General features: G+C 34.5%; 1 protein-coding gene across 1 annotated transcript in view; it reads left to right on the top strand.

Annotated features, from left to right (window-relative positions):
* LOC126879130 (neuropeptide SIFamide receptor-like) overlaps positions 1–25,941 on the top strand; it is a 493,604-nt gene that overhangs the window by 417,984 nt on the left and 49,679 nt on the right. The window contains exon 2 of the mRNA XM_050642082.1: positions 23,880–23,979. Coding sequence (XP_050498039.1) covers positions 23,880–23,979 — 100 coding nt within the window. The remainder of the gene's footprint in view (positions 1–23,879; positions 23,980–25,941) is intronic.

Below are 25,941 nucleotides of genomic sequence, written 5' to 3'. Positions count from 1 at the left end.
CCCTTCACTAACCTACATCAACGTTTTTCCTATCGGCCAGTACAAACAATTCCTTGCAAAATCGACATCGTCGCAATTTGATACCAGCCGGAGCTACGCGAATATTGAACAATATTTTCATTGTTTTCCTGCTAGGCCAGTCTGTCAACCAAATTTCTTTTATCAAAAAATAAAGAGATAATATGTTATGCATAATAAATTTTCATTGTCATTGGAAACCAACCACGCCTCGTAATGCTCTAAAAATTTAATAAAACATATTGAAGAAGGCGAAAACTATCCTAGTTAGAGATATATACAGATTGCGAAAAATTTTATGGTGGGTATTACAAATTAATAAGACATACTAACAGAGATACTAATATTATATTCATACTTATTAGAAAGAGAAAAAAAAACATATATTCTCCTACCTCCCGATTAAAACCCGTATGTTTCCGATCTGATAAATTGAAAGGGAAACTTTTTACCTATTTTTGGAAAGGTTAAATAAATTGTTATCACGAATTATATTAATAACATGTATCGAATTAGGTAGACGCAACATATTACTATTTAGATAATGCATTGAAACAGGATTTTTACGAAAGATGCAGGCGGTTTTTATTACAGCTTCTATGGAAGTAAAAAATAAATGATTTTGCAGATCTAATCATGGACAAGATACACCTTCTAAATAAAAGTAGCTTTAACAGTTGCCAAAGTCTTCTACCGCTAATGTCAAAATTGCTCCGAATTTGTAATCCTCAAGACCCACAAATATAATTTTGAATACTTGGTTCATTACGTAATTTAATTGTACATTCACCGCTAAAAAAAATGATTTTAGAAATTGTCTGTTTGCATTAGCCCTCTTTAGCCATTATCAAAATTGGGAGGATTTTCAGTTAATTGCTATTGATTGTATAGGTACAATTAGGAATAGTAATCACGGTCCCAATATTTTTAAAAAATTTTAAAGTCATTTGAATTGTGAATGACTTGAAATTGTTATATTCACGCATATAATGAGGTTTTTTATACAGTTCTTTACTCTCTTCGTTTTCCTACTAGCACCATCATTTCGCCTGTCATCCAGTGTTTCCGTATCTGCAATTTTTCTTTGGGATTCGCCGAATCTAACGCATTGAAAATCCATTGTTTTGTGTCGATTTAAGTTTTTTCTGGATCACCTTATCTTCTGGTGTCCTGCTATTTCTTAGAACCAAATAAAATTGTTCTTTCTCTTTAGGTAATTTTCTAACTGTGCTTGTTGTTTTTGTCGTCCTATGAAACTTTATTTTGAAATTCTGCCCTTAGTAACTTGTGAACTGACCCACATTCAGCACTAGATCTGGTTTCTAGTTCTATTTCTGACTGAAGTTTTCCATATCTTGTTTACCAGAACATAATCAATTTGATTTTTGTATCTTCCAGCAAGTCAAATTGAATCAAGTGTTCCCTTCTTACATTACGTCCGCTGAGTCCTTATTTATCTACAGCTTCTTACCAACATGTTTCTTGGGAATGTTTATAGACTATTCTAATATTTTATATAATTCTCCTAATTCTTCATATTCGGTCCCGGTTTGGTAGGTATGGTGAACATGCACCTCTAGAATATGTTCAATTGATAATTCACCAGACAGACGCATCATAACGGAATAACGGACTCATCATATGATGAGATTTATACCGCGACTATTATTAGGTACCTCAACCCTGAGGTGTAACACCACCGTGCCCAAAAAATGAGTGGTACAGGAAGAAGTGCATTGCCTAGGCCTAAGCGATACCACTGCTGTCTAGTACACATATATTTTGAAAACTAACTGATAGACTGATAGAGAAGACTTAAGAAAAAATATCATAATACTTTTGTATTCAACGCACTAAAATATTTACATACCTAGAAAAGATTTTTGAAAAAAATGTGATTTAATGAAAAAAACTGCATATTTTATACGAGCATTTTTCTCTTCTGTGTATTATATTTCCATAGTTCCCTTTTAATAGAAGAAAATATATTTTATGGTTAATATTTTATTGTAAGAATTGTAAGAATTACTGTTTTGTTAAGGAAAATGTAACTCGTCTTTATTATCTCTTTAGATGTCTGTATCTCATTGCTCTTTTATCCGTTCAGCCCTACTTACTAACCTACAATCCGGCATATCCCTGACCTCTCTCCGAATCGTTCCGACGTATAGGCACAGACTTGCCGCATAATCTATTTATTTTTTAATGCTCAAGCACCGATCTATTTACCGTATACGAAGAAGAGAGGCTCGGGAGGGGGGCACGAACAGTATTTTCCGTGTAGTAAAATCCTATGCGACTGCGCCATGACCCCGTCTTCGGATGCTGACCTGGTTTGGCTGCGGACGGCCTCCCGTACAGGTGCTCACTTTTCAGCATTGATTTATTACCCAGTTGAAGTTGCAAGTCGACTTGCCGTAGGCCGGCGACGACGATTGCGATGACAGTTGGAAAAAGGAAAAGCGTTACGTGTCTTTAAGTTCATAATACTACGAGGAGCAAGAGGCATTTCACGTAAATAAATAGAACGAATATACATATTAGGTAAAGAGAAATACATAAAAATAATTACTCACAATCAATTTATTCTACCACGGACAACCTGTTTCGCACACTAGCAGTGCGGGTTCATTAATGCAGTGGGTACATACCAGAGAGGCACTTTTCGGAGTACAGGTCCTGGTTCAAAGATTCAGGGACGTTAACTGCGACGTATACGCGTGCTTGATCGACTCTGAAAAGGCATTTGACAGAGTTCAACACCAAAAGATGATTAACATTTTAAAAGAAGCAGACTTGGATGACAAAGACCTCAGAATAATTTCAGGACTCTACTGGAATTAGACCGCATATATGAAAATTAACGGAGAAGAAACAGATCACATAAAAATAATACGTGGACTTAGACAGGGATGTATTCTATCGCCATTGATATTTAATATGTACTCAGAGAGAATTTTTAACGAGGCTCTATACGGAATAGGCGAAGGCATCATTCTAAATGAAAAAGAGTAAACAATATTAGATATGCCGACGACACCATGGTGATAGCAGACAGTTTAGAGGGACTTCAGAGGCTAATGTACAGAATCAACGAGTACAGTCAACAGTACGGACTAAACATTAATACCCAAAAAACGAAACAAATGATTATCAGCAAGGAGAATAAAAACGGGGCTCATCTATACATTAATGAACGCAGATAGAGCGCGTAAAATAGTAGTTCTACCTGGGAACTATTATAAATAAGCAGTGGAGCAATGTACAGGAAATAAAGTGCCGCATAGGAAAGGCAAGAAAGGTCTTTAACAAAATGAGCTCCATCTTCAAAAGCCACAACCTATCCCTAGATACAAAAATGGGACATTTGAGAGGTAATGTTTTCTCTATATTATTGTATGGAGTAGAGGTGTGGACGCCTACAGACACCACTATTAAAAAACTTGAAGCATTTGAGATGTGGCTTTATAGAGAAATGTTGAGAATATCATGGACAGCAAGGATCACGAACAAGAAAGTTCTAGGAAGAATGAAGAAGCAACCGGAGATTGTGTTTACCATCAAACGCATAAAATTGCAGTATCTGGGACACGTTATGAGAAATCAGCACCGTTACTCCCTGCTGCAGTCTGCGGAATTTGAGAACATGGTTTAAGAAAACCTCAACGAAACTATTTTAAGTCGCAGCGAGATAGGTTATGATTGCCAATATGATTTCCAACATCCGAAACGGATAGGAACCAGAAGAAGAAGAAATGCATCATCAGGTCTCCGGTACGACAAATTAAATGATGCCTATAGAATAAATATTCTTAAATGGATCTGACATTCATATCTGATCTTATAGTATAGAATATAAGATTGAAATAGTATAGATCTAATAACTTAAACAATTAGTAATTTGAGTAGGTACAAGCTGGAAGATGCCAGTTCAATCTTTGGTACCAAGCAGTTTTTTCAAGCCTAATAAGTAGTGTTTTCAATACTACCAAAGCGAGATATAACCAGAATTAAATTAAAGCTTTTGGTAATACTTGATGTATTAATACCTGGCTACATAGCATAAAGTCTGTCGTTTTTTCAGCTTACTATAGACCTCAACCACAATAACATTTTCTAAAGTACATTGCTAGTATTAAAGAAAAATTCCATCTTCGTGTATTGTTGATGGATTAGAAATAATTGTATGTAATCATTAACTGTAATCATACAGTTTAGTGGTTGTAATATTGATCCAATTTTTTTTTAACAAGAGTTATAAAGCTAAGAGATTTCTAGTTTTTAGGCATCTTTTGTAATAAAGTTTTGCTAAAAGAATAGAATCAAGTGAAACGCAGATAGTTTCTGATTACATTGCCTAGTTACCTACCTTTCTATTATGATCTCACATTGTACAATATAATATGTGATCTGGATTAGGAAGAATTAAACTTAGAACACAATACACTATGCTCGAAGAAACCGTTTCTCATCCCAGATAGATCATAGGAAGGGTCGTCCATAGACGTGAGAAATATAAGAAAAAATAGATACAAAATAATAAAAAAGAAATGTCACTGTCACATTGTTAGTTGTCATACTCCTCCGATATGTGAGACCATGTAATGTAATGTAAATGTATACGTTTCTATCGATAATTTCCACCTCTACTAGTTTCATCTCTGATTATTTCACAACGTATTATGTTTTCCATCTTTGGCAGTATTTTGCCGGCTCTTAGAGCACTCATGAGCATGAGAACGGTTTTACCTAACCTGCATAAGTCCTCTTTGTAATAGATTAACTATGTTGAGAAACTAAAAACATGCGATTAAAATGAGATCAGGCAAAAACAACAAAATATTACTATTTAGTTAATCCATTTCGATTTAAACATATTTAAAACAGAGACTGTTCAAGTTTTACAAAAATTGAAGTCATGTACAGAGTGTTTTTACTAAAATTTAATAAAATAATCGAAAATTGGACAAGCTATAATGTACAGGATTTTTGGCACAAAATTCGTCTACCTGGTAAGATACTTTAGGCATGTATATGGGTACCATAAAGTGAGAAGTCACCACCTACATATATATGGTGTTCCAAATTTCATGTACGATGTTACTGCTGATCTAACTATTACGTTGCTCAGGTTCTCTCGCAGCTTATAATATCCCATAGTCTCCTTGGAACATGGATCTCCTTCACAGAAAGAATCTGGTCACTATCACTAAAACACCCATGCATACAGAGGCAAGTACCGTCGCTTTATATTTACTTTCGTCTATCTCCTTCCTGTTAATTTATTTTTATTTTTTCTTTGTTTTTCTTCCTCCAGCAACTATAAAAATATAAAAATCTTAATTTTGTTAAATGTATTGAAAATTTTTAACATTTATTATATAAATGTGTATTTCTGGTTTTTATTTTAATTTTTACTTACCACTACATTTAGTCTTTATACCTTTGTTGTTGTATACATACCCTTCTCATTCTTTTATTTTATTTTTTTTTAATTTTTATTATTTAATGCGTGTTGAGCCTTTTTGAAGATTATGAAATTTCTGAGTGACCAAAAACTCAATCTGCAAATCCGATATCGGATGGTAAAATGTTATATCCACGCTATTTTATAATGCCGAAACTTGGACTGTTAATGTTGACTGATGAGAAAGCTGTAAGCTTTCGAGATGTGGCTTTTAAGGGGAATTTTGAAAATACCATGAACCGATCATATTACGAATGAAAGAGTGTTACACAGAATGGGAAAAGACTCAGAAATTTTGACCACCATTAAAAAGAGAAAGACAGCATATTTGGGGCACATACTTAGAAATAATAAGTACGAATTGTTGCAGTTAATTATGAAAGGACAAAGGAAAGGTAAAAGGGAAGGAAAAAGGAGTCCTGGTAGACGACAAATATCCTGGCTGAAAACTATTCGCGATTGGACCGGGTTAAATACACAGACGCTTTTAAGGAAAGCAGAAGATAGCGACGAATTTGCAATGTTCTGCTGCACTAGCAGAAGGAGAAGAAGATTGCGTGTTGTAGAAACAGTTTGTTATTAAATGAATTCGGCTTTATTATCTTAATAAATAGTCGCATGCTATATCTGAATGAGGGGGTACAACGAGCAAGTATGGATCCGATGAACATCAGAATAAGTAGTTAATATGTAAGTTAACGCTTTTACTACTTTCATTTTTATTTTTATTATTTTTAGTTTGGTAATTATTCATATTAAAAAAAGTACGATCATTTCTTTTCGTACCAACCTCGTATAACACAGGTGTTAACTTCTACATCGATTTATCACCCACCAGTCGCCCAATTCTGTCAACCTGAGCAGGAAATTCGAATATTCCCTAATTTTTTCCAAAAGAATGGCCTAGTACGATTATCCACCCACTGTGCCGATGAAAAATGAGGATTTCGCTGAGCCAGGTCGTCAACCTTTGATCTGAAACCGATACTACGGTAGAGATGTCGTTAAGGGAGGAATAAAGGTAATAATCGGATTGTAGAAATGAATCATTGGAATGGTTCCTTGGAAATGGTAAAATAATATCGAATGTCATTTACTAATAATACGTGAAATCGCATAATTATTGTTGATCTCAATACGAAAAAATAAAGTAAAGTTTGTTTAGCAGTAAATGGCTGACTTCAAATAGTACCCACTATAAACATACTGGGTTAACCGATAATAGTATAAAAGGCCGGGTTTCAGATAAAATTTAAATATGTTTGAATGTTTGTTTGTCTATAATCTTTGCAATTAAAATAGATTTAATTTATTTTAAAACTCATTTGAAAACATTAATTTCGGGTATATAAGGCAAATTTTACATCCGTTTTTTGTTTTTGTCATAGTAATTATTGTAAAGTTTGTGGATCCTTTGCTTTATTATAGGAGTACCGTCTAGTCAGTGTTAATTAATTGTCAAAAGACCAACTCTGTCTACCTCGTTTGCTTATCGCTCCGGACCGGTCTTAGCAATTAGCCGAGTCAGATAAATTTAAAAATATTTACGAACGCACTAAGGGAGCGTTCAAGTATTACGTAACGCAGTTTGGGGGGGAGGGGGGTCTTGTAAAACGTTACGGCGCGTTACATGGGGGAGGGGGTTCGAACAGCGCGTTACGTAACATTCTTTTTTAAAAAATTAGAAAATCCTTTATAAAAGGTATATATTTTAAGGTAAATATATACCTTTTATAAAGGATTTACTATTTTTTGTATTACATGGTATACAGCCAACTACAGGAAAACTTTTTCCTTGTGGATTCTTTTTTAACTTAAATGAAAAAAACTACGGAATTTCTTTTATGTTTTACATAGACCCCTGAATTGTATTATGTTGCACTCTCACGCTCCGGTCATGTTCCGACAACAGGACAATAATTAATAGTACCTATTCAAGTGAAAAAATCTTAAATTTGTAACACAGATGAAGCACAGTAACATCTGTTTCCAATAATTAGATGGACCTGTCTCCACAAAAAAAGATTAAAAGATACAGATGTTATTTAAGAGGTTGCAGAAGGGAACTACATGTTCATAAATCTTGTATGTTTTCTGAAATCGTTTTCTGCAGTAGGTATTCATTAATGTTTTAAATACGCAAATTTTCAAATTATTTAAAAATGTCTTTAAATAAAAAGCATTAAATACAAAACCCACTATATTGATACTTAGTTTAGAAAATTGATAGATATTTAAAAAAATAGTACCCTTATTTAAAGTGTGATTTCAAAATTTCAAGTAAATTTCAAAATTTCACCTTGCATTATTCATAATAAACCCTACATAATACACATTTTTGAGATGAGGTTGTTAAGCAGCTTCTAAAAACAAAAATATACATGGTGTTTAATTAAAATTAAAGATAATGGACTATGCTAGACTTGAGTGAATCACCCTGTATATTCAAATTTATGTTTAAATAGTCCATAGTTGAATTTAAAAGTTGACGTATCCTAGCGTTTTTATAATTTTCTAAAATAATGACACATGACAAAAACAATTTTATTCCATAAGTGGTTTCCATACATTATAATTTTAAATTATCACCCTGTATTATTCATAAAGACCATAAATTCAGATTGTTAAGCAGCTTTTAAACATATAAAAATATACAGGGTGTTAAAAAATAAAGCTTATGGACTACGGTAGTCTTGCATGAATCACCAAATTTATGTTTTTATATATGAAAATCTACGGGTCTCAGCGTTTTTTAAAATTGATTAAAACATGGACAGAAATAATTTTATTCCATAAGTGCCTTCTTATATATACAGAGTGTTTCAGAAAAAGGTAACACGATCTCTAAGATAGGTGAAAAACTGAAAAATAATTGGGGTTTGCTTAGTATAAAATTTTTGTAACGGCATGCGTTTTCACGATACAGGACGTTGAAGAACAAAAAGTTTTACACATTTTTTTCAATATTTTTCCGAAACTACTGACAACATCGTATAATATTTGTTATACAAAAAGTTTTGCTAAGCAAAATAAAATATTGAAATAATAAATATGTTATTTTATTTTAAGTTTTTATTAAAGAAGATCAAATAGAAGATCAAATAGAAAAATGCATGAGAAGAACAATAAAGGATGAAGCCTAAAATGTATGTAAGGATGGGGCCAAGCAGGGAAAATGTAAATGTAAAATTAGTAATAAAAGATTATTATTCTAAGTTTTGGACATATTTCATGTCATGGGACATGAAATTACGATTGGCAGGGATAACCAGACACATGAACTAAAAAGAAGAATCGTTCTTGGGTGGGCAGCATTTGGAAAACTGAGAGAAACTTTTAAGAGTGAGTTGCTTATATGCCTAAAGAGAAAGGTATTTGATCAGTGCGTCCTCCCAGTCTTGACGTACGGATCAGAAACACTTATAGTCTGTTCGCTAAACTCAGACGCAACTTTCTAGATATTTTAGTCGGTAATTTTGCCAATTTTAGCAAAATTGGCAAAAAGTAATTTTTAAATAGTTAATAATCACTAAATATTTAGTAATTTTGCCAATTTTTGCAAAATTGGCAAAAAACAAAAAAAATATCGACTAAAATATCTAGCCAGTTGCGTCTGAGTTTAGCGAACCGACTATACCTTACCTAAAGCCTCGGCTACCAAACTAAGAGTAACGCAGAGAAGAATGGAGCGGTCAATGTTAGGAATAACTCAGCGAGACAAAATCAGAAACGAAGAAATCAGGAGAAGAACAAATGTGACTGACGCCATCAAAAGGATAGCTAACTTGAAGTGGAGATGGGCAGGACACATAGCGAGAATGACACATGGGCGATGGACAAAAAGGTTATTGGAATGGAGGCCAAGAGAAGACAAGAGAAGCGCCGGTTGACCGCCTACAAGATGGACAGACGACGTAAGAAAGCTAAATAAAAACTGGACGCAGGATAGACGTGGTTGGAAATGAGGGGAGGAGGCCTATGTTCAGCAGTAGACTTTTGAGGCTGGATAATGATTGTAAGTTTTCATTATTACCTCAAATGCGATTAAAATAATAATTCCGGTACTTTTCGCAACCTAGTTTTCCATTTAGGTTCAAATGGTGACTTGGGTGTTACGTAACGTTTAGGTAGGGGGAGGGGGGTACATAAAAACGTTACGGTGCGTTACATGGGGGGAGGGGGGTCAAAAATTTTCAAAAATTGCGTTTACGTAATACTTGAACGCTCCCTAATTGAAGTCAACCATTTACTACTAAACAAACTTTACATGATAGTCAGTAGGTGTGAAATATTAAATACACAGCTTTTGGTTAGCCAACAACCAATTCACAGGCTAAATGGCTACACGTACCTTGGTACCAACATAAACAGCCAATGTGACCAACGTATATCTTGTACCAAGATCTCTATCACCATGTGCTGGGTATTTTCGACATTATTATAAGGAGTGGAGGCCTGGACACTTTCTGAAACTTCTTTAAGAAAACTTGAGAGCTTTAGATGTGGTGTTACAGACGCATTTTAAGAATTTTATTGGTGGATCGTATGACTAATATTGAGGTCCTTTGTAGAATGGGTGAGGAATGCGAGATTATTTTTACAATCAAAGAGCATAAATTAGAATATCTTGGTTATGTTATGAGAAGTGAACAAAGATATGGCTTGTTGCAATTCGTTCTTCAGTACGTATGTATGTGAAAAAATAGAACCAGGAAGAAGAAGAAGGGCCGGAGTAGCTCAGGCGGTAGTATGTCTTACTATTATGCAGGTAGGCCGGGGTTCAAATCCCAGCGCCGGCGAGAACATCTAGACATTTTTAAAAGTGTCTATAGGCCCCAGGTCGACTCAGCCTGAATAAAATGAGTACCTTGTGTAAAACCAGGGGTAATAATAGTGCGGTTAAAGCGTAACACTGGCCATGTTACCTTCCTTGTATACCGTATGCCCTAGATATAGCAGACTATTCTGTTATAATCCCAAAGCCGCGTAAGCGGTATAAAACGGGAGACTATTATTAGAAGAAGAAGAAGAATAACTTCGCTTCAAAACCTGAAAAAGTGTTTCAGTACGTCTACAGCCTAACTATTCCGATAGCTACAATAAAGAAAAGTTAGGGTAGACATGCTGATCGTCAGCATCCTGAGCGGATAGGCACCTTATGCCGCGACCGCATTGGTCAATTTTTCGTGCGTACCAGCTGTTCGTCGCAAATATTTGCGTGCTCGAAATAAATTGTGCTAGTGTGAACGTGTTCGTCGCACAAATCGGACACAAGAATTTTCGACGCACACAACGCACAAGCTCCATCGGTTATCGTTTTCTCGAGCGAAAATCAAATGATTTGAGCATGTCGCCCTCACTGGTAAAAATTTGCGACGAACGATTAGTTCAGTACGCACGAAAAATTTACCAATGCGGAAGCGCCATTAAGAAGAAGAAAATGTGAAATCAGTAATTCACTGGTCGTTAAAAGAGTCCTAAAATGATTTGAAATTAAAAATTAATTAGGTTATTAGATTTACTTCATTAATGAATCATTTTCTGTGATTATTAGTAGGCGAAGCAATAAATCACTAAAATAGACATTACCTCCAAAAAAAAAGCGACCAGATGGATCTTAATAATTTTTTTTTAAATATTGAATGGGTTGCATATGTGAGTCCATATTAAATATAGTAATGAAACACAGACTTACTCACAATCATTTAATTATACTTTGACGACCGGTTTCGATCTCTACAATATACAGATCATCTTCAGGTCGGCGTTAACTACTTGTAACGCCGACCTGAAGATGATCTGTATATTGTAGAGATCGAAACCGGTCGTCAAAGTATAATTAAATGATTGTGAGTAAGTCTGTGTTTCATTACTATATTTAATTTTTTTTTAATTTTTTTTTAACAAATCAAAAATTTTCACAATCAGATCACAACTATTGCATATCCGACCAATCTAGTCTAAAAAAATTGCACACCCAATTTTACATCTATAAGTTCTTAAAAATCCTGAATAACATCTAGTAACCCTATATAAATAAAATCTATACAAATAATAAAAATAACATCACTTTATATATAACTAACAATTTTTCGGTTTCTCGGTTTAATGTCGTGTTTTCTTACTATTTTCAGCGTACTCCCTTCAAGATACTGCCAACATTTTGTTAGTTTATTACAGTCAAATCTATCCCACTACCAACCCTCCTTTTAGCAAAATGCAGAGAAAAAGTATGATATTGACTACTACTATATTCATTCCTTATACCGGAAACATTTAATTTTACTTTAACCGGGACCTGAAGATGCTGTGCAAAGTATAGACAGCGAAACCGGCCGTCAGTTGTCAAATAAATTGTTTGTGAGAACGTCTCTCTTTTTCTTTACTACAAATTCTTTTTGCATTCGATTCGTGAATGCGCCAAGAAACTTTGTGACCCCTAGCCGTAAGATAATATTGAAAAACTGCATATAGAAAATGCATTCTTAAAGTGCATCTCAAACAGACAATAAAAAAAAATTCAGAACTCGTCAATTATCGGCGGAAATGAGTTCAATTTTGTTACTCGGGAGTTTTTGGGGGTCGCTAAAAACGAATATGTCATCGGAAGTGATCTCCGGAATATCTGGCGCCCAGGGTACTTATTATTTGCCTCGTCTTCTGAAATTTCCGGCAAATTCATTAAAAAATTAGTCAAAAATCATCACTCGGGGGCTTTTGGGTCGCTGACGACGATTATGACATCGGAAGTGATCTACGGAATACCTGGTACCGAGGGTACCTACTGTTTACCTCGGCTTCTGGAGTTTTCGGCAAATTCTAAAAAAATTAATCAAAAATCATTAGTCACGAGATAAACAGTAGGGTCTAGATACTCCAGAGATCACTTCCGATGTCATATTCGTCGTCAGCGACCCCAAAAACCCCTTGAGTAATGATTCTTGACTAATTTTTTAATGAATTTGCCGAAAACTCCCGAAGACGAGGTAAACAGTCGGTACCCTGGGCACCAGGTATTCCTGAGATCACTTCTGTTGTCATATTCGTCGTAAGCAACCCAAAAACCCCCCGAGTAATGATTTTTGACTAATTTTTTAACGAATTTTAATGACGAGGTAAACAGTAGGCACCATGAGCACCAGGTACTCCGGAGATCGTGAACCAAAGCATTAGAGAACATGAACTTACAGAAATTGTCAAGAAGCGTAAAACATCTTATCTTGGACACATATTTAGACACAACAGGTTTACAGGTATAACTTCCTTCAACTTATTATAGAAGGGAAAATAGAAGGAAGACGCGGCCCGGTAGACGACAAATAGCGTTGCCAGGTGTCCCGATTTGCGCGGGACGTCCCGATTTTCAGGGGTCTGGGGACGCGTACCGATTTGTACCTGATCGGGACACTTAATGTCCCGATTTTCACCCACGAAAACCAATTTCAGGACTTGCAGTGAATTTTATAACTATGTTATAAAAACAAGGCACTCCAAAAAGCGACAAAATCGAATGAAAAATATAATTTTAATAAAACATAAATAATTTACTTAATCTACGATATTTTTTTTATAATTTCGTCTGATTATTATTATTATGTAGGATTAATTGCAGATTATAGAAACACCTTGTAGCCCAGTACATGAACGGGAAATACGGCGATAATGTGTAATTTTCAGGATCAACTCCAACTGCATGAAAATTTGGACGGCTTGTGCCGTTGGTTGCTTTTACTAGGGGGGTGACAGTCACCCCTAGTTAAGGGGGAAAAACCGCGCGTTTAAATAAGTCCGGAGATGGATAAATTGATTCATTCTAAGCAATTTTAGTTCTATAGAATTAATTTTAACTTAGTTAATACTTTTCGAGTTATTTACGATTGAAAATGTTTATTTTTAGACAAAAAAATCACGTTTTTAGGCGATTTTCGCAAATAGCTCAAAAATTAAGTATTTGATCGAAAAAAATATTCTTAGCAAAAATTTAGCATTATACAAAAATTGGAAAAAATTGTGAACTCGTAAAGTCTATAGACCCAGCAAAAGAAAAGTTGTAGCTCATGAAAAATACGTTCTTATTCGTCAAATTCCAAATCAAATATTTCAACTTGAAACAACCAAGAAATGAAGCACTTTTCGGGAAAAACCAATTAAAACTTGTTTAATAAAGCTTTATTTTTATGTTTTAAAAAAGTTTCTAGCATCAAAACTAAGCGAGTTATGCTCAAAATCAAGTTATGCTTACTCGCTTTAAAGAGACCTTTATATAAAACAAAATTAAAGATTTTTTTAAACACTTTAAAAAATTTTAATAGGTTTTGCCCTAAAATTGCTTAATTTTTTGGTTATTGTAAGTTGAAAAATTCGATTTGGAATTTGACGAATAAAAACGTATTTTTGATGAGTTACAACTTTGCTTTTACTGGTTTTATAGACTTTCTGAACATACAATTTTTTTGCTTTTTTAAACGCTATATTTTTGCTAAGAATATTTTCTTCGATAAAATTATTCGAAAAGTATTGACTTAGTTTAAAAATTATATAGAACAAAAGTTTTTTAGAGTTAGTCAGTTGATCCATTTTGGGACTTACTTTAAACGCGCGTTTTTTTACCCCCGAGAAGGGGGTAACTGTCACCCCCCAAGTAAAAGCAACCAACGGTACAAGTTTATCTTTGAAATAGACAGTAAGTAGAACCTAAAACCAGATTTTCATGCAATTCAGAGTTGACTCTGAAAATTACACTCCAAAACGGTCATTTACTGAACTATTGTTGTTTATTTGTCCTGATCTACAACCCTAAATTCTGATTTGTTTTTGCTTATGTACCGATTAGGAACAAATCGGACCTGGCAACACTAACGACAAATGACCTGGGTGCGCAACATCAAAGAATGGACAGGATTAGACTTTCAAAATCTAATAATAAAAGCCAAAAATAGACAAGACTTTGCAGAAGTCATCGCCAACCTTCGCTAAGAAGACGGCACCCAAAAAAGAAGAAAGCAGTTGAAAGTATAACTAATGGATCAACTTTTTGCCATACTAATAGCGAAAGAATAGACTGGACTGCTTTAAACTATAGAAACGTAAATACTGACATGCGGTAAGTGGTACCGCAAGAAAACTTTACGTCAAAATAACTCAAAGACTAAACCATACTAAAACTGCAGCAGTTTAGAGCAGGTACAATTGCACACCAATCGGTGTTTTAGGAATCTTTTATAAAACAGGTTTTACAACAAAATATATTTTCGGCGCGGTATATCATACCGCATGTCAGTGGTTAAGGGATAGGTCTGTAGTTCTTTTAATGATGTCTACGTTATCTGGGTTGATTTATTAGATACATTGCATGTGCAACCCAATTTATGTCGATTAGAACCATGATGTATTAGTTAGGTACAGTGGAACCCCGATAAGTCGGCCCCCGATAACACGGAAGTCCGGCTAACCCGGACCGATTTTTATCAGCCAAACATTTCAACAATAAAAATGTATGTAATATAATATTTGAGAGATAATGGGTATTTGTGTAATTTGAACTACATATACGATAGTAAAAATGACTCATGGCACACGACGTTCATTGTCGTGTTATCGGAAACAACAGGGACCTGTAGTATCCTTTATTTAAAACTGTCTTAGCATTGTTTAAAAAAGACTAAAAGACTATTAAAAAAATTCTTTCTTAAACAATGGTCTTAGTCTTCACTGTTATTAAATGACATAACATCGTTGCGATTGAGACCGTATTGTGTGTAGTACAGTCGTATTGTTCGCTTCCGTTCGCACGTAATCGTGCTTCAGATGTTTGCGTGTTCTTTTGTCTACGTAATGGCAACAAAAGGTAAAAATGCTGTAGTGACAATGGAAAGCATTAGGTAGAATTGATAAAGGCGAATCTTTTAAAACAATTGCAGCATCATATGGTGTCGGTACATCTACAGTATCGGATTGGAAGAAAAATAGAACTAAAATCGAAGAATTTTGTTTCAAAATGATAAAACAAAAGACAGTTTGGACAATCGGTGCAAAGCTAAGAAAGCTAAAAATGAGACTCTAGACGACGCTTTGTATGTGTGGTTTTGTGCGAAACGCAAACGTGGTTTACCAGTGTCCGGACCAATTATTCAAGAATGAGCACTCAAGCTGAATAAAATGTTGATTGATTGTGAACCAAATTTCACTGTGCGTCAAGGTTGGCTGGGTAGATGGAAATAACGTCATGGAATACGCCAAGTATACCGTATTTTATTAATTTTTACCATTTTCTCCGGCTAACCCGGATTGGCCGCGGTCTCGATCAATCCGAGTTAACGAGGTTCCACTGTATGCCATAATAGGCAGACCCAAAAATTACATTGTAAAAGCTTGCTTGAACAGCAGTATTTTAAAGTTAGAACTTAAAAGAGTGATTTGAATCATTGATTCGTATGGTAGTCTATTGATTCTTAAAAATAAAAAAATTGTAAAACCATACTGCAATAATAAAATGCTGATATTGTTAAATGGAGTTTATAAAGATTCGCTTCATATAAAAACCGGAAATAAATCCCCCACCTCTATACGCACAATTCGACTTCCATATTTTATGGTATTGGATGAAAAGTGTGAAATACGGCCTTTATGTGTCATTTTTCCTGCTATTCAAACAGTGTTCGGTGTCGCTTTTTGAATTATCGAATAGGATTTGAAAATGTATTGCTGGTGATTCCATTTTTCACCGATTTTGATAGGTCTAATGCAAAATTAAACTGATCCATTAGTAGTTATGTTTGCTCGGCATATGTAGATATTTAAATGAAACATTGATAAGCATTCAGTGATGGATCTTTCACATTATTGGGTAATATTATGTGTCACCATTGTACATAATATTTCTGAAAACCATAATATCCTCTACGTCTTCCAATGAAACTGAAGCTGAGAAAGTAAAACAGACAAAGTAGATATAAAAAACGAACTTGAAGAAAATTGCCGTCGTGATAATGGAAAAGTCTTAAGAAGATCAAAATGATAATGGATATGCACTATACCATACCAAAAAAAGCACAAAACCACGAAAGAAAAGCAAAGAAACATATACACACAAAAGTAAAACGGAAAACAAATATATGAAAGATACTAAAAACAAAAATTGATTCTAACAGTATAAGACAAGAAAAAAATTAAATCGTATGTAACCCGTACCAAGTAGATAAATAACCACGCACATGATGAAGAGACAAAGACCTCCTTAAAAATAAATATTGTCCAAAATACAACAACCAATACACAAATCAATTTAGTTATAATTTATCTGAACTTAGAAAACATGATAAAACAGTGAACAAATGGAAATGATCTCAAAAAGACGACCCTGCCATTAAACTTACTACATAAAATAATAATACTACTACATAATCTACTACATACTACTCCAAATCTTCTCTGACTGTATCTTTCCACTTGTGACTAGGCCGTCCTACAGACAGAGCACTACATAATTTTCGGGCCCCTAAATATAATTTAATAAAAATAATAACTTTTTTAAATATATTAATTATTTAATAGAAATAGAGTTTCACCAGAAATTTAAATTTTTATTAACAATAAATAAAATCTATATTTAAACAATTATAATACATTGTTTAATTGTAAAAGATATTTTTCGATGTTCTGAACATTCTTTTGCGTTGGATTTCTTTGGCAGTGTAACGAATGTAGACAACAGCCACTCTTGAGGTATAATACAAGATACAAGTATTGCAAACTGTGTTAAATAAGTGCAATATTATACTTATTGATTCATCATTCAAGAATTTTAGCAATTCAGTAGGAAACTCATCAGGTCCATTTGCCTTTAGAGTTTTTGAATTTCTAAGTGCCATTCCTACGTCACATTTTAGGATTTCAGATCCCCTTTCACCATTTATCTGAACAATGTTATTTCTGTTATCCTGAAACAATTCTCTTATGTATTCACTCCATCTATTAATTTTCTCTGTTAAAACTATAATAATATTTCCGTCTTTGTTCTTAAGCAAACTTATTTGATGTCTTCTTTGGGTTCCTGTAATTTATTTTACTTTTTTATGTAAATATATTAAATGTGTCATACTTTCTTTCATAGTTTTCCATTTCTACACATTGTTCTTTAATCCATGATTCTTTGGCCTTCTTTATTATTTGCTTTATGTTCTTATCGACCTCTCTGTATTTTTTTGAATTATTCTTCACTGTAAACGTCGATAGGGTGTTATTTCCAATCAAAAAGTTCATCATTCTTTGCGGATTTTGTAAGATACATATATTATTAGATGTGCTGTAAAATTCTTTAATGTGCCACTTCCACTAAATCATCAACATCGATATCGTTCTCATATTCGGTGATAGTCTTCAAGTCTACTGTTTCACTATTGTCTGTGAACAATATGTTGAAAATATCATTTACAGAATTATAAGCATATTTTATTTTCATATCAGAATTATAAGCAAATAATCGGTAAAAAAACTAGTAGTTTTAAAAGTTTCATGTCATTTTAAAAAAATTTATAAGAACAGTTTATGGTTTATGAATATAACTCTTATTGTTATCATTTTTATCATTTCCTAATAAATGTGATCACATTTTTTTGTGATCTTTCCGAGCCCCATTAAAATACGGACCCGAGGCAGGTGGCTCACGGGCCTAGTGGTAAAATAGGCCCTGCCTACAGACCTTCTCCCATCTGGTCTTTTCCAAAGCACATTGTTTATAAGGCTATTGTCGTTACTGTCCTGTTCATCTTATAAATCTCACTATATTGTTTTTTCCGAAAAGAGATTCTAACCGGTTGTTGTGTCTGCGCCTCCATTCGTTTGTCACGCTATGTCTGCAAGGGCCATATATCACTCGAATGATTTTACTTTCACACACCAGCAATTTATTTACTTCTCTTTTTGTTAGTGTTCATATTTCGCTTCCATACACGACTACTGGTCGTATTATGGGTCTTATATATCCCCGTTTTTGCTCCTCGAGCGAATCAAATTCCCAAATGTATTACTGTAGCATTTTTGTTTACCCTGTATAAGATAAGGATATTCAGGGCCCCCGCTACCATAAGTGCAAAGTGTGAAATGCACACGGGCGCCATCCTTTAGGGGCGCAAAAATTGAGGATCAAAAATTGCAAAAATATTTACAAAAAAAAATCCAAAAACAAAAATTAATTTTAAAATAAAAGTTGAGAAATTAAATAGATCAGTTTTACTTTGTTTGGATGACATTATTAGTCTTTCTATAGATATAAAATAAAAAATCCTGCTATAAAAATAACAAACACCCATTCCGTAGACAAAACTGTAGATAAGAAATACCTAACTAAGCCCTGATTTCGTGGAAAAATTCTAAACATGTAAGTAGTAGTGTGTGGGCGGTAATTCTATCTCATCGATAACCCAACGATTGTGTGACACTCAAATGATGAATCGACAATATTTGATAATCGCATACGCGTCAAATAACTAATTAGACCGGCCTCGTCGTCCCCGTTAGCGAAATTATTTCGATTCGATTTTTTTGCACATTACTCAAAATGAGGTCCTTATAACAAATCCAGAGAGCCAGGCGGTGCCTTGGTTGAAAACTTATTAAAACAAATTCACAAAAATAATTTTTTTCATTCGAACAAATTTTTTTGGATAGCTTGGGTCATTCTGAGTAAAAAATGTCTCTTGTCATTTTTCACTAAAATTGATTGTTGTCGAGTTATACGCGATTTAAACTTTAAAAATGCGAAAATTGCCATTTTTAAGGCTTAATAACTCGATTAAAAATTATTAATATGAGAGTCAAAAAGTGAAGAAGTCAAAGTTTAAAACCCCTCCTTCAAGATCCTGAAGAAATTTTTGTCATGATTTTATTACAAAGCTGTTGTTTTTAATTATTAACAATTAGCGCTATAGCCCAAGCTGTATCGTTGCCCCCGTTAGCGAAATTATTTCGATGGTTTTTTTTTGCAAAAACTTACTCAAAAAGAGGTCTTTATAACAAATCCACAGGGTTCCAGGCGGTACCTTGGTCGAAAAATTGTTTAAACAACTTTTTAAAACAAATTCACAAAACATTTTTTTTTAGATAATTTGGGTTATTCTGAGCAAAAAAGGTCTCTAGTGATTTTGTCTCTAAAATTGATTGTTGTCGAGTTAGGTATATGGCCATTTTTTCGCATTTTTCAAATCTTAATCGCGTATAACTCGACAACAATCAATCTTAGAGAAAAATGACAAGGAACCATTTTTACTCAGAATGACCATAGTTATCTTAAAAAAAATTGTTCAAAATGAAAAATTTTCTTTTTTGAATTTGTTTAAAAAAATTGTTTAAACAATTTTTCGACCACGGCACCGCCTGGTACCCTGTGGATTTGTTATAAGTACATTATTATGGTAAGTCCCGTCTAAAGGTACGTTTTTACTGGCGCGGCTGGCTCGTTTAATCGCTGAAAGATCGTCGCTGAACAGGGTTGCCAGATTGGGGTATTTTCCCACAATTTTTTGGTAATTTGAAACCGTCTAGGGGAATTAAATTTGCGAATGTACATAGAACTGTATATTATTCTCTCATATAATCAGAGACGATAGGACCTATGAATTATTTCCAGGGCCTCTATTAATAAGTAGTATAATTTTGGTTTACTCTTCTTTACATATGACTACTACTTCATTAAAATGTGCCAAAAATTTAAATTTGGGAGATTTGAGCTTCAATTAGAGGGAATTTCAGTTTCTAAGTGGGAGATTTATAAAATCACATCTGGCAACTCTGTAGCTGAACAGTGAATGCGGTCATGCGGTGTATCTGATTGTGCGTGTGGTTGTGTGGATTGTAGGAGCCGTTTTGACTGAAGCGTCTATAACCTTTGTATCCAGGGGCAGCAAGTGTCGATTTTTGGTGACTGCTCTGAGAGTATGAGAGCAGACAAAATCGTAGACACTGGGCGGTTATAGTGGCGTATTTTGTTGACGGCCAGACAAACAGACAGTCATGAAACCGGAAATATATATTTGTTCTCGTATTGCTGAGTATTCCTCGTATTCCGACGACTTTAAAACAGTACTTTCGGTCGAATTGTTAAAATCGGAAGTCCTAGGTGAAATTTCTCACTTTTATTACCATCGTTGGGTTATAAGCTTTCATTCGACATCTCATTTGCCATTATACCTAGTGCCATGGCGAAGGAGTTATTTTCACAGACGGACAGATAGTCAGAAAACCGGAAGTATACATTTAAAACAGTACTCCCGGTCGCCTTTCAAAAACCGGAAGTCCTAGGTCAAGTTTCTCACCTTTAGTACCATCCTTGAATCATAACCTTTCGTTCGACATCTCATCTGTCATTCTACCTAGTGGAATGACGGAGGAGTTATTTTCACGGACGACGAACAGACGGGCAGACAGTCATGAAACCAGAAGTAGGTATATATTTGTTCGCATCTTGCTATAGCGCGTCGAATATTACATCGCTTGTACTATTGACTTTAAAATAGTACTTGCGGTTGCATTTCTAGAAGCGGAAGTCTTAGGGCAAATTTTCTCACCTGTAGTAGTATCCTTGGATCATAAGCTTTCATTGGACACCTCATTTTCATTCTACCTGGTATAATGAGGAGTTATGTTTACGGACGGACGGACAGACGACAGACGGACAATATTAATATTATTATTCAAAGAAAACAATTATTGTTAAAATACATGCGAGCAGAGGAAATAGAGGATGAAGAAAGAATTGTCCAATGCTACAAGATTAGAAAAACATGCAATATTTAAAAGAAGACAAGAATAAGGATACTTTAAAATTGTGATAAACAACCATTTATTAAGAAATTATGAAATGATACATACTTATAAAAACAAGCTTCACTTCACAAACATTTCTCAAATACAAAACTCCGAAACACGCACCACCAACAAATCACACAAGCAGTATACTGCAATCAATGCTCAAATTTAGCGACGATCTTTCAGCGATTAACGAGCCAGCCGCTTCAGTAAAAACGTACCTTAATGGACAAAATTTGAAAATCGCGTTACTCTGGGTTCGCCATCCACAAAAAGATGGGATGTTGTGAGGTGAGCAAAAATGTTCTCGGGTTAAGTCTAAACCCTCTATGTGTGACAAGATGGTCCAGCAGAATTGATTCAATAAAGCCCCTTAAACTTTATTTAATTAAGATTTGCTATGGTGTTATTTGTTCCTATTTTGCTTTATTTGCACCTACCTACCTACCTTCAAAAAAAAAATAATAAAAAAAAATTATCAAAATGCCTTAAGGGGCGCCAAAATCATTTTTTGCACACAGGCGCCAGTAGTTCTTACGGGGGCCCTGAGGATATTATAATACACGTCTTTCAAATATCCGAAAGAGAAAATTTTCGTGAAAAGAACTAAACTCACATTACATGGTGAAACAATGTCTTAAAAAAATAGGGGTATTGCAACCAGTAGAAGTGAAAATAATTAATACTGCAAGATAATAACTACAGTAATATACTGCAGTATAATAAATACTGCAAGAAAAATATAATATCTTTAAAACAAGAAATGGCACCGAAAAGTTGATGATTGAAGGGATTAAACAAGAGGTAGCAAATATAAAAAGAGGTATTTAATATACTTAAGGGGCAGAAATCAAGATTTTAGCGCGATACAAGAAAGTTACGTCCTGACGCGTAGCGGAGGGATGTAATCATGATAGCGCTAAAATCTGTATTTTGCCCCGTGTATAATTAAAATATTATTCAACGAGCATGTAATGATGGCTAGTACTCACGATGACGAAGTTTGCGACACGACCCAAGGGCGAGTAGAATACATACTATACTTTTTCAACGACCTTTCTTTTTATTAGTAGAAAAATGATTGTACTTTTACTTGCTCTTTTAATTACTAGCCAAACTATTAATAAAAAAAAGTCACTTTACTTATCATTTTGTTTATTACATAGTCTAAATGATGTAAGTTACACCATGCATTGTTTAACTTATAAGTATAGAAATCTTAATACTAAGTACCTACATTGTTTGCATTTTCTTTATAAATATTTGTGGTTATATCTGAACAGTTTGTGAAATAAACTATAATTAATTAAATAAATAATTATTAATATTTTAAAATTAAATGAACAATAATCATCATCTACTTTCGATTAAAATTAAAATTTACAAAATCAAATATAATTCACCAATAGTACGCGGTTGAATAATAGGTTTCCTACTATTAGAGGATGCGTATAATATTATTACAATAAGTGTGACTCCACTGTTGTAAGGATAATTCGTATAAAGATAAACACTATTGTGGTGTATTTCTGTAGTGTAGAGAAGCAAATTTAAAGATTGCAACGTAATAGCACAAAGCTCATGTAACTTAATGACAGTCTGTTTCGACCTTAATTTCTGTCACAGGCACCTAATGTGTCACTAGGCATGCATCACTTGTTTAATTAAACACGTGAGTAATGACCCGTGAGTAATGAACTATTACTCACTGGTAAAGTAATATGTGTTAATGGGTGGGGTAAAGTTATGGATAATCATCTTTTGTTAAAATCTTTATTGGCGAGTTTTTTTTCCTGAAATGTATTTTATTTCAGGAATTTTTATGTAAATATATTTTTAACTACCATGTTGTTGGGGTTGTAAAATAATTCTGTAAGTTTTTGCAATAAATGGTGTGTGTTTTAGACATAAACATTCAGAGGATACAATACCTCTCAGAATTTTATAAAAAAATGTACAAGAGTGCCAAATATCGAATATTTAAGGGTTCGCTGCACATTATTGTATGTGTTTACACTAAAGAAAGAAGAAATCGCCTGCAATCCTGCATAAGGATAATGAATAATAAAGTTTAATGGTCCAAAAATCATTCACTACGTCTGGGAATTCGCCACAAAAAACTGTCCCGAACATTTATGTTCAACCCCCCAATAAGTCATAAACCACCAATAGATGTAAAATATTCTCTTCCACACACAAAAATTTAATTGTAAAATGAATTATTCGTCCAAAAAAAGACCGCCAGCCGTATTTGTATTAATTCCGCCCCATAAAATGGGGTTTTCGACTTCTGTCCCTGCCTTTACGGGACACGGGACACGGCAATCGCTCTGAATTATTTTGGGAGCCTCATCGAACGGGAGAGGTCAGTTCCAGATGGAAAACTTTTTTATTGCCTCGTAAGATCCTTGTAGATCGTGGTTTATGCAGTAGGGGGAGAGTTTTATTGGAACTTTTGTTACTCAAACGTTATTGAAGCTGGAGAATATAAAAATTTGTCCTAAGTACCCGTACATATTTATTGACTATTGAAATATTTAGAAAGGGCAAAGACAATATATACAATACAGTAAATATTTATTTGTTTCAGCTTGGATACTTGGATGGTTGATGTGCAAGACTGTACCGTATATACAGGGTGTGTCCGTCGCTGCTTCTGTCTACAGTTTGGTTGCAGTTTCTTTAGACAGGTAAGTAAGTCTTAGGATCTCTTAAGTTAATGATTGCCTCAATTCGACTTGTAACGTACCAATATTAAATGAATTATTGATACACGAGAGTCATTCGTAAAATAAGGGTCTCTATGCCGCTGAGAAAGTGTGCGAGGTGCTGCGATAAATTTGGCAACACTGTCTTACCTATCAACTCTCCCTCTTTCTTACCCCTTTAGCCTTTCGCCTCGCTGCATTGGGTATGGGTAAAAATGCATATAATATATTCGACATGTTCGCAAATAGTGTAGAGAATTCAGTGTATTCAGTATTGGGATTTACATCTCGATGCTGTCAAATGCCTTTTCATAGTAGACGAAGGCAAGAAACACGTGTAGTTAGTATTCACTTGCCTTCTATATCAGTGTTCTCATTGTCATCATATCCTTTGCGGAAGCCCGCCTATTGTTCCGTTTGTTAATTATCCAAGTTGTAAGTCAACCGGTTGTCAATAATTCTCATAAACGGTGTGTATTTGTTAGTTTTACTTATGAGTTTCTAAGAAGATACTTATGTACCTAAACAGTTAACATAATGTTCTTTGCTGAATTATCTGGAAACCCACTTCTATTTGTATCTTATTAGATTGTCGGCCATTGTATATTTCTAAAATAACATTATGCAAATTTCAAAGGACCCCGCAACACTCCTTATGGAAAAGTGGTTCCAGTCAAATTTAACGAAAGTTTGGTCAATGATACTTCTCGATGTGTAGATTAAAAAAGTTCATGGGACGTGGGTCTGAATAACTACTATTCTCGAGCTACAGCCTTCTGAAGTTATTGGATTCGAGTGTTCGGTTTACGTTAAGTGCACTAATTCACGGTCAATTTAACGAAAATATTTATTATTGGAAGAAGACAGATTCATTTTCTTCATGCACACTTGCGTACTGTATATGAATTCGTGGTCAAAAATAGATGCATCCTATTTTAGTCTTCAGAAAGCCTCCGAAAAGTCCTCAGAAAACTAAAGAAATGCGATATAAAATGTGCTACTAGAGCTATACAAGAATTATCATGTTTTTATGAATGCTTCACATTTATGCAATACCAGCAAGGCTGCAGTTCCGCTTTTAATTTAGAATACTTCTTCTTCTTCTACGGCACTACAGCCCAAATTGAGCCTTGGCCTCCTTTATTTTTTGCCTCCACCCTTGCCTGTGTGTGGCTGCTCTTCTCCATACACGGACTCCTAAAAGGGCTTGTGCGTCGCTGTTTACTGTGTCTTCCCAGCGCTTTCGTGGCTTCCCAACCGGTCTCTTTCCTTGCATTCTAGCATTCAGTGCTCGTTTTGGTAGCCTATCCTCTCCCATTCTTATCACATGTCCGGCCCATTGCAATCTTTGTAATCTAATGAAGTCTGACAGGGGCGTTTCCTTATAAAGTTGATAAAGCTCGTTGTTGTATCGACTTCTGAAGATTCCGTTTTCCCTCACAGGTCCTAGTATTCTCCAAAGTACTTTCCTTTCGAATGTGTCGAGTTTGTTTTTGGATGTTTCTTTCAGCACCCAGACTTCACTGCCATAGCATGTTATTGGTTTTTACTATTTAGAATACTATTGGGGGATATTTAGAATACTATTGGGAATAAGATTTAGGGGGGAATGGGGTAATTCCATCCGTAACATGCTACAAAATTAAAGAAAAAATGTTTGTTCATTTAACGAGAATGAACGAGATAGAGCCGTCAAAACACATTTATAACCAAAGACCGGATGGTGTTAGGAAAAAACGTAGACCCAGAGTACGATTTAAGAACCAGATGGAAGACGAGTTAAGGGTGTCAAGAGTACGAAATTGGAAAACCAAGGCAAAGGATAGGAATAAATGGAAGCTGATTCTTGAACAGGCCGAGGTCCACCAGGGGTTCTAGCGTCAGTGATGATGAACATTTTAATACAAATATTGTACAATGAAAGGTGCTACAGCTGAATATGCT

Source organism: Diabrotica virgifera, chromosome 1 (genome assembly GCF_917563875.1).
Source record: "Diabrotica virgifera virgifera chromosome 1, PGI_DIABVI_V3a".
In the NCBI taxonomy this organism is placed as follows: Eukaryota; Metazoa; Arthropoda; class Insecta; order Coleoptera; family Chrysomelidae; genus Diabrotica; species Diabrotica virgifera.
This window is presented reverse-complemented; position numbering and strand designations above follow the sequence as displayed.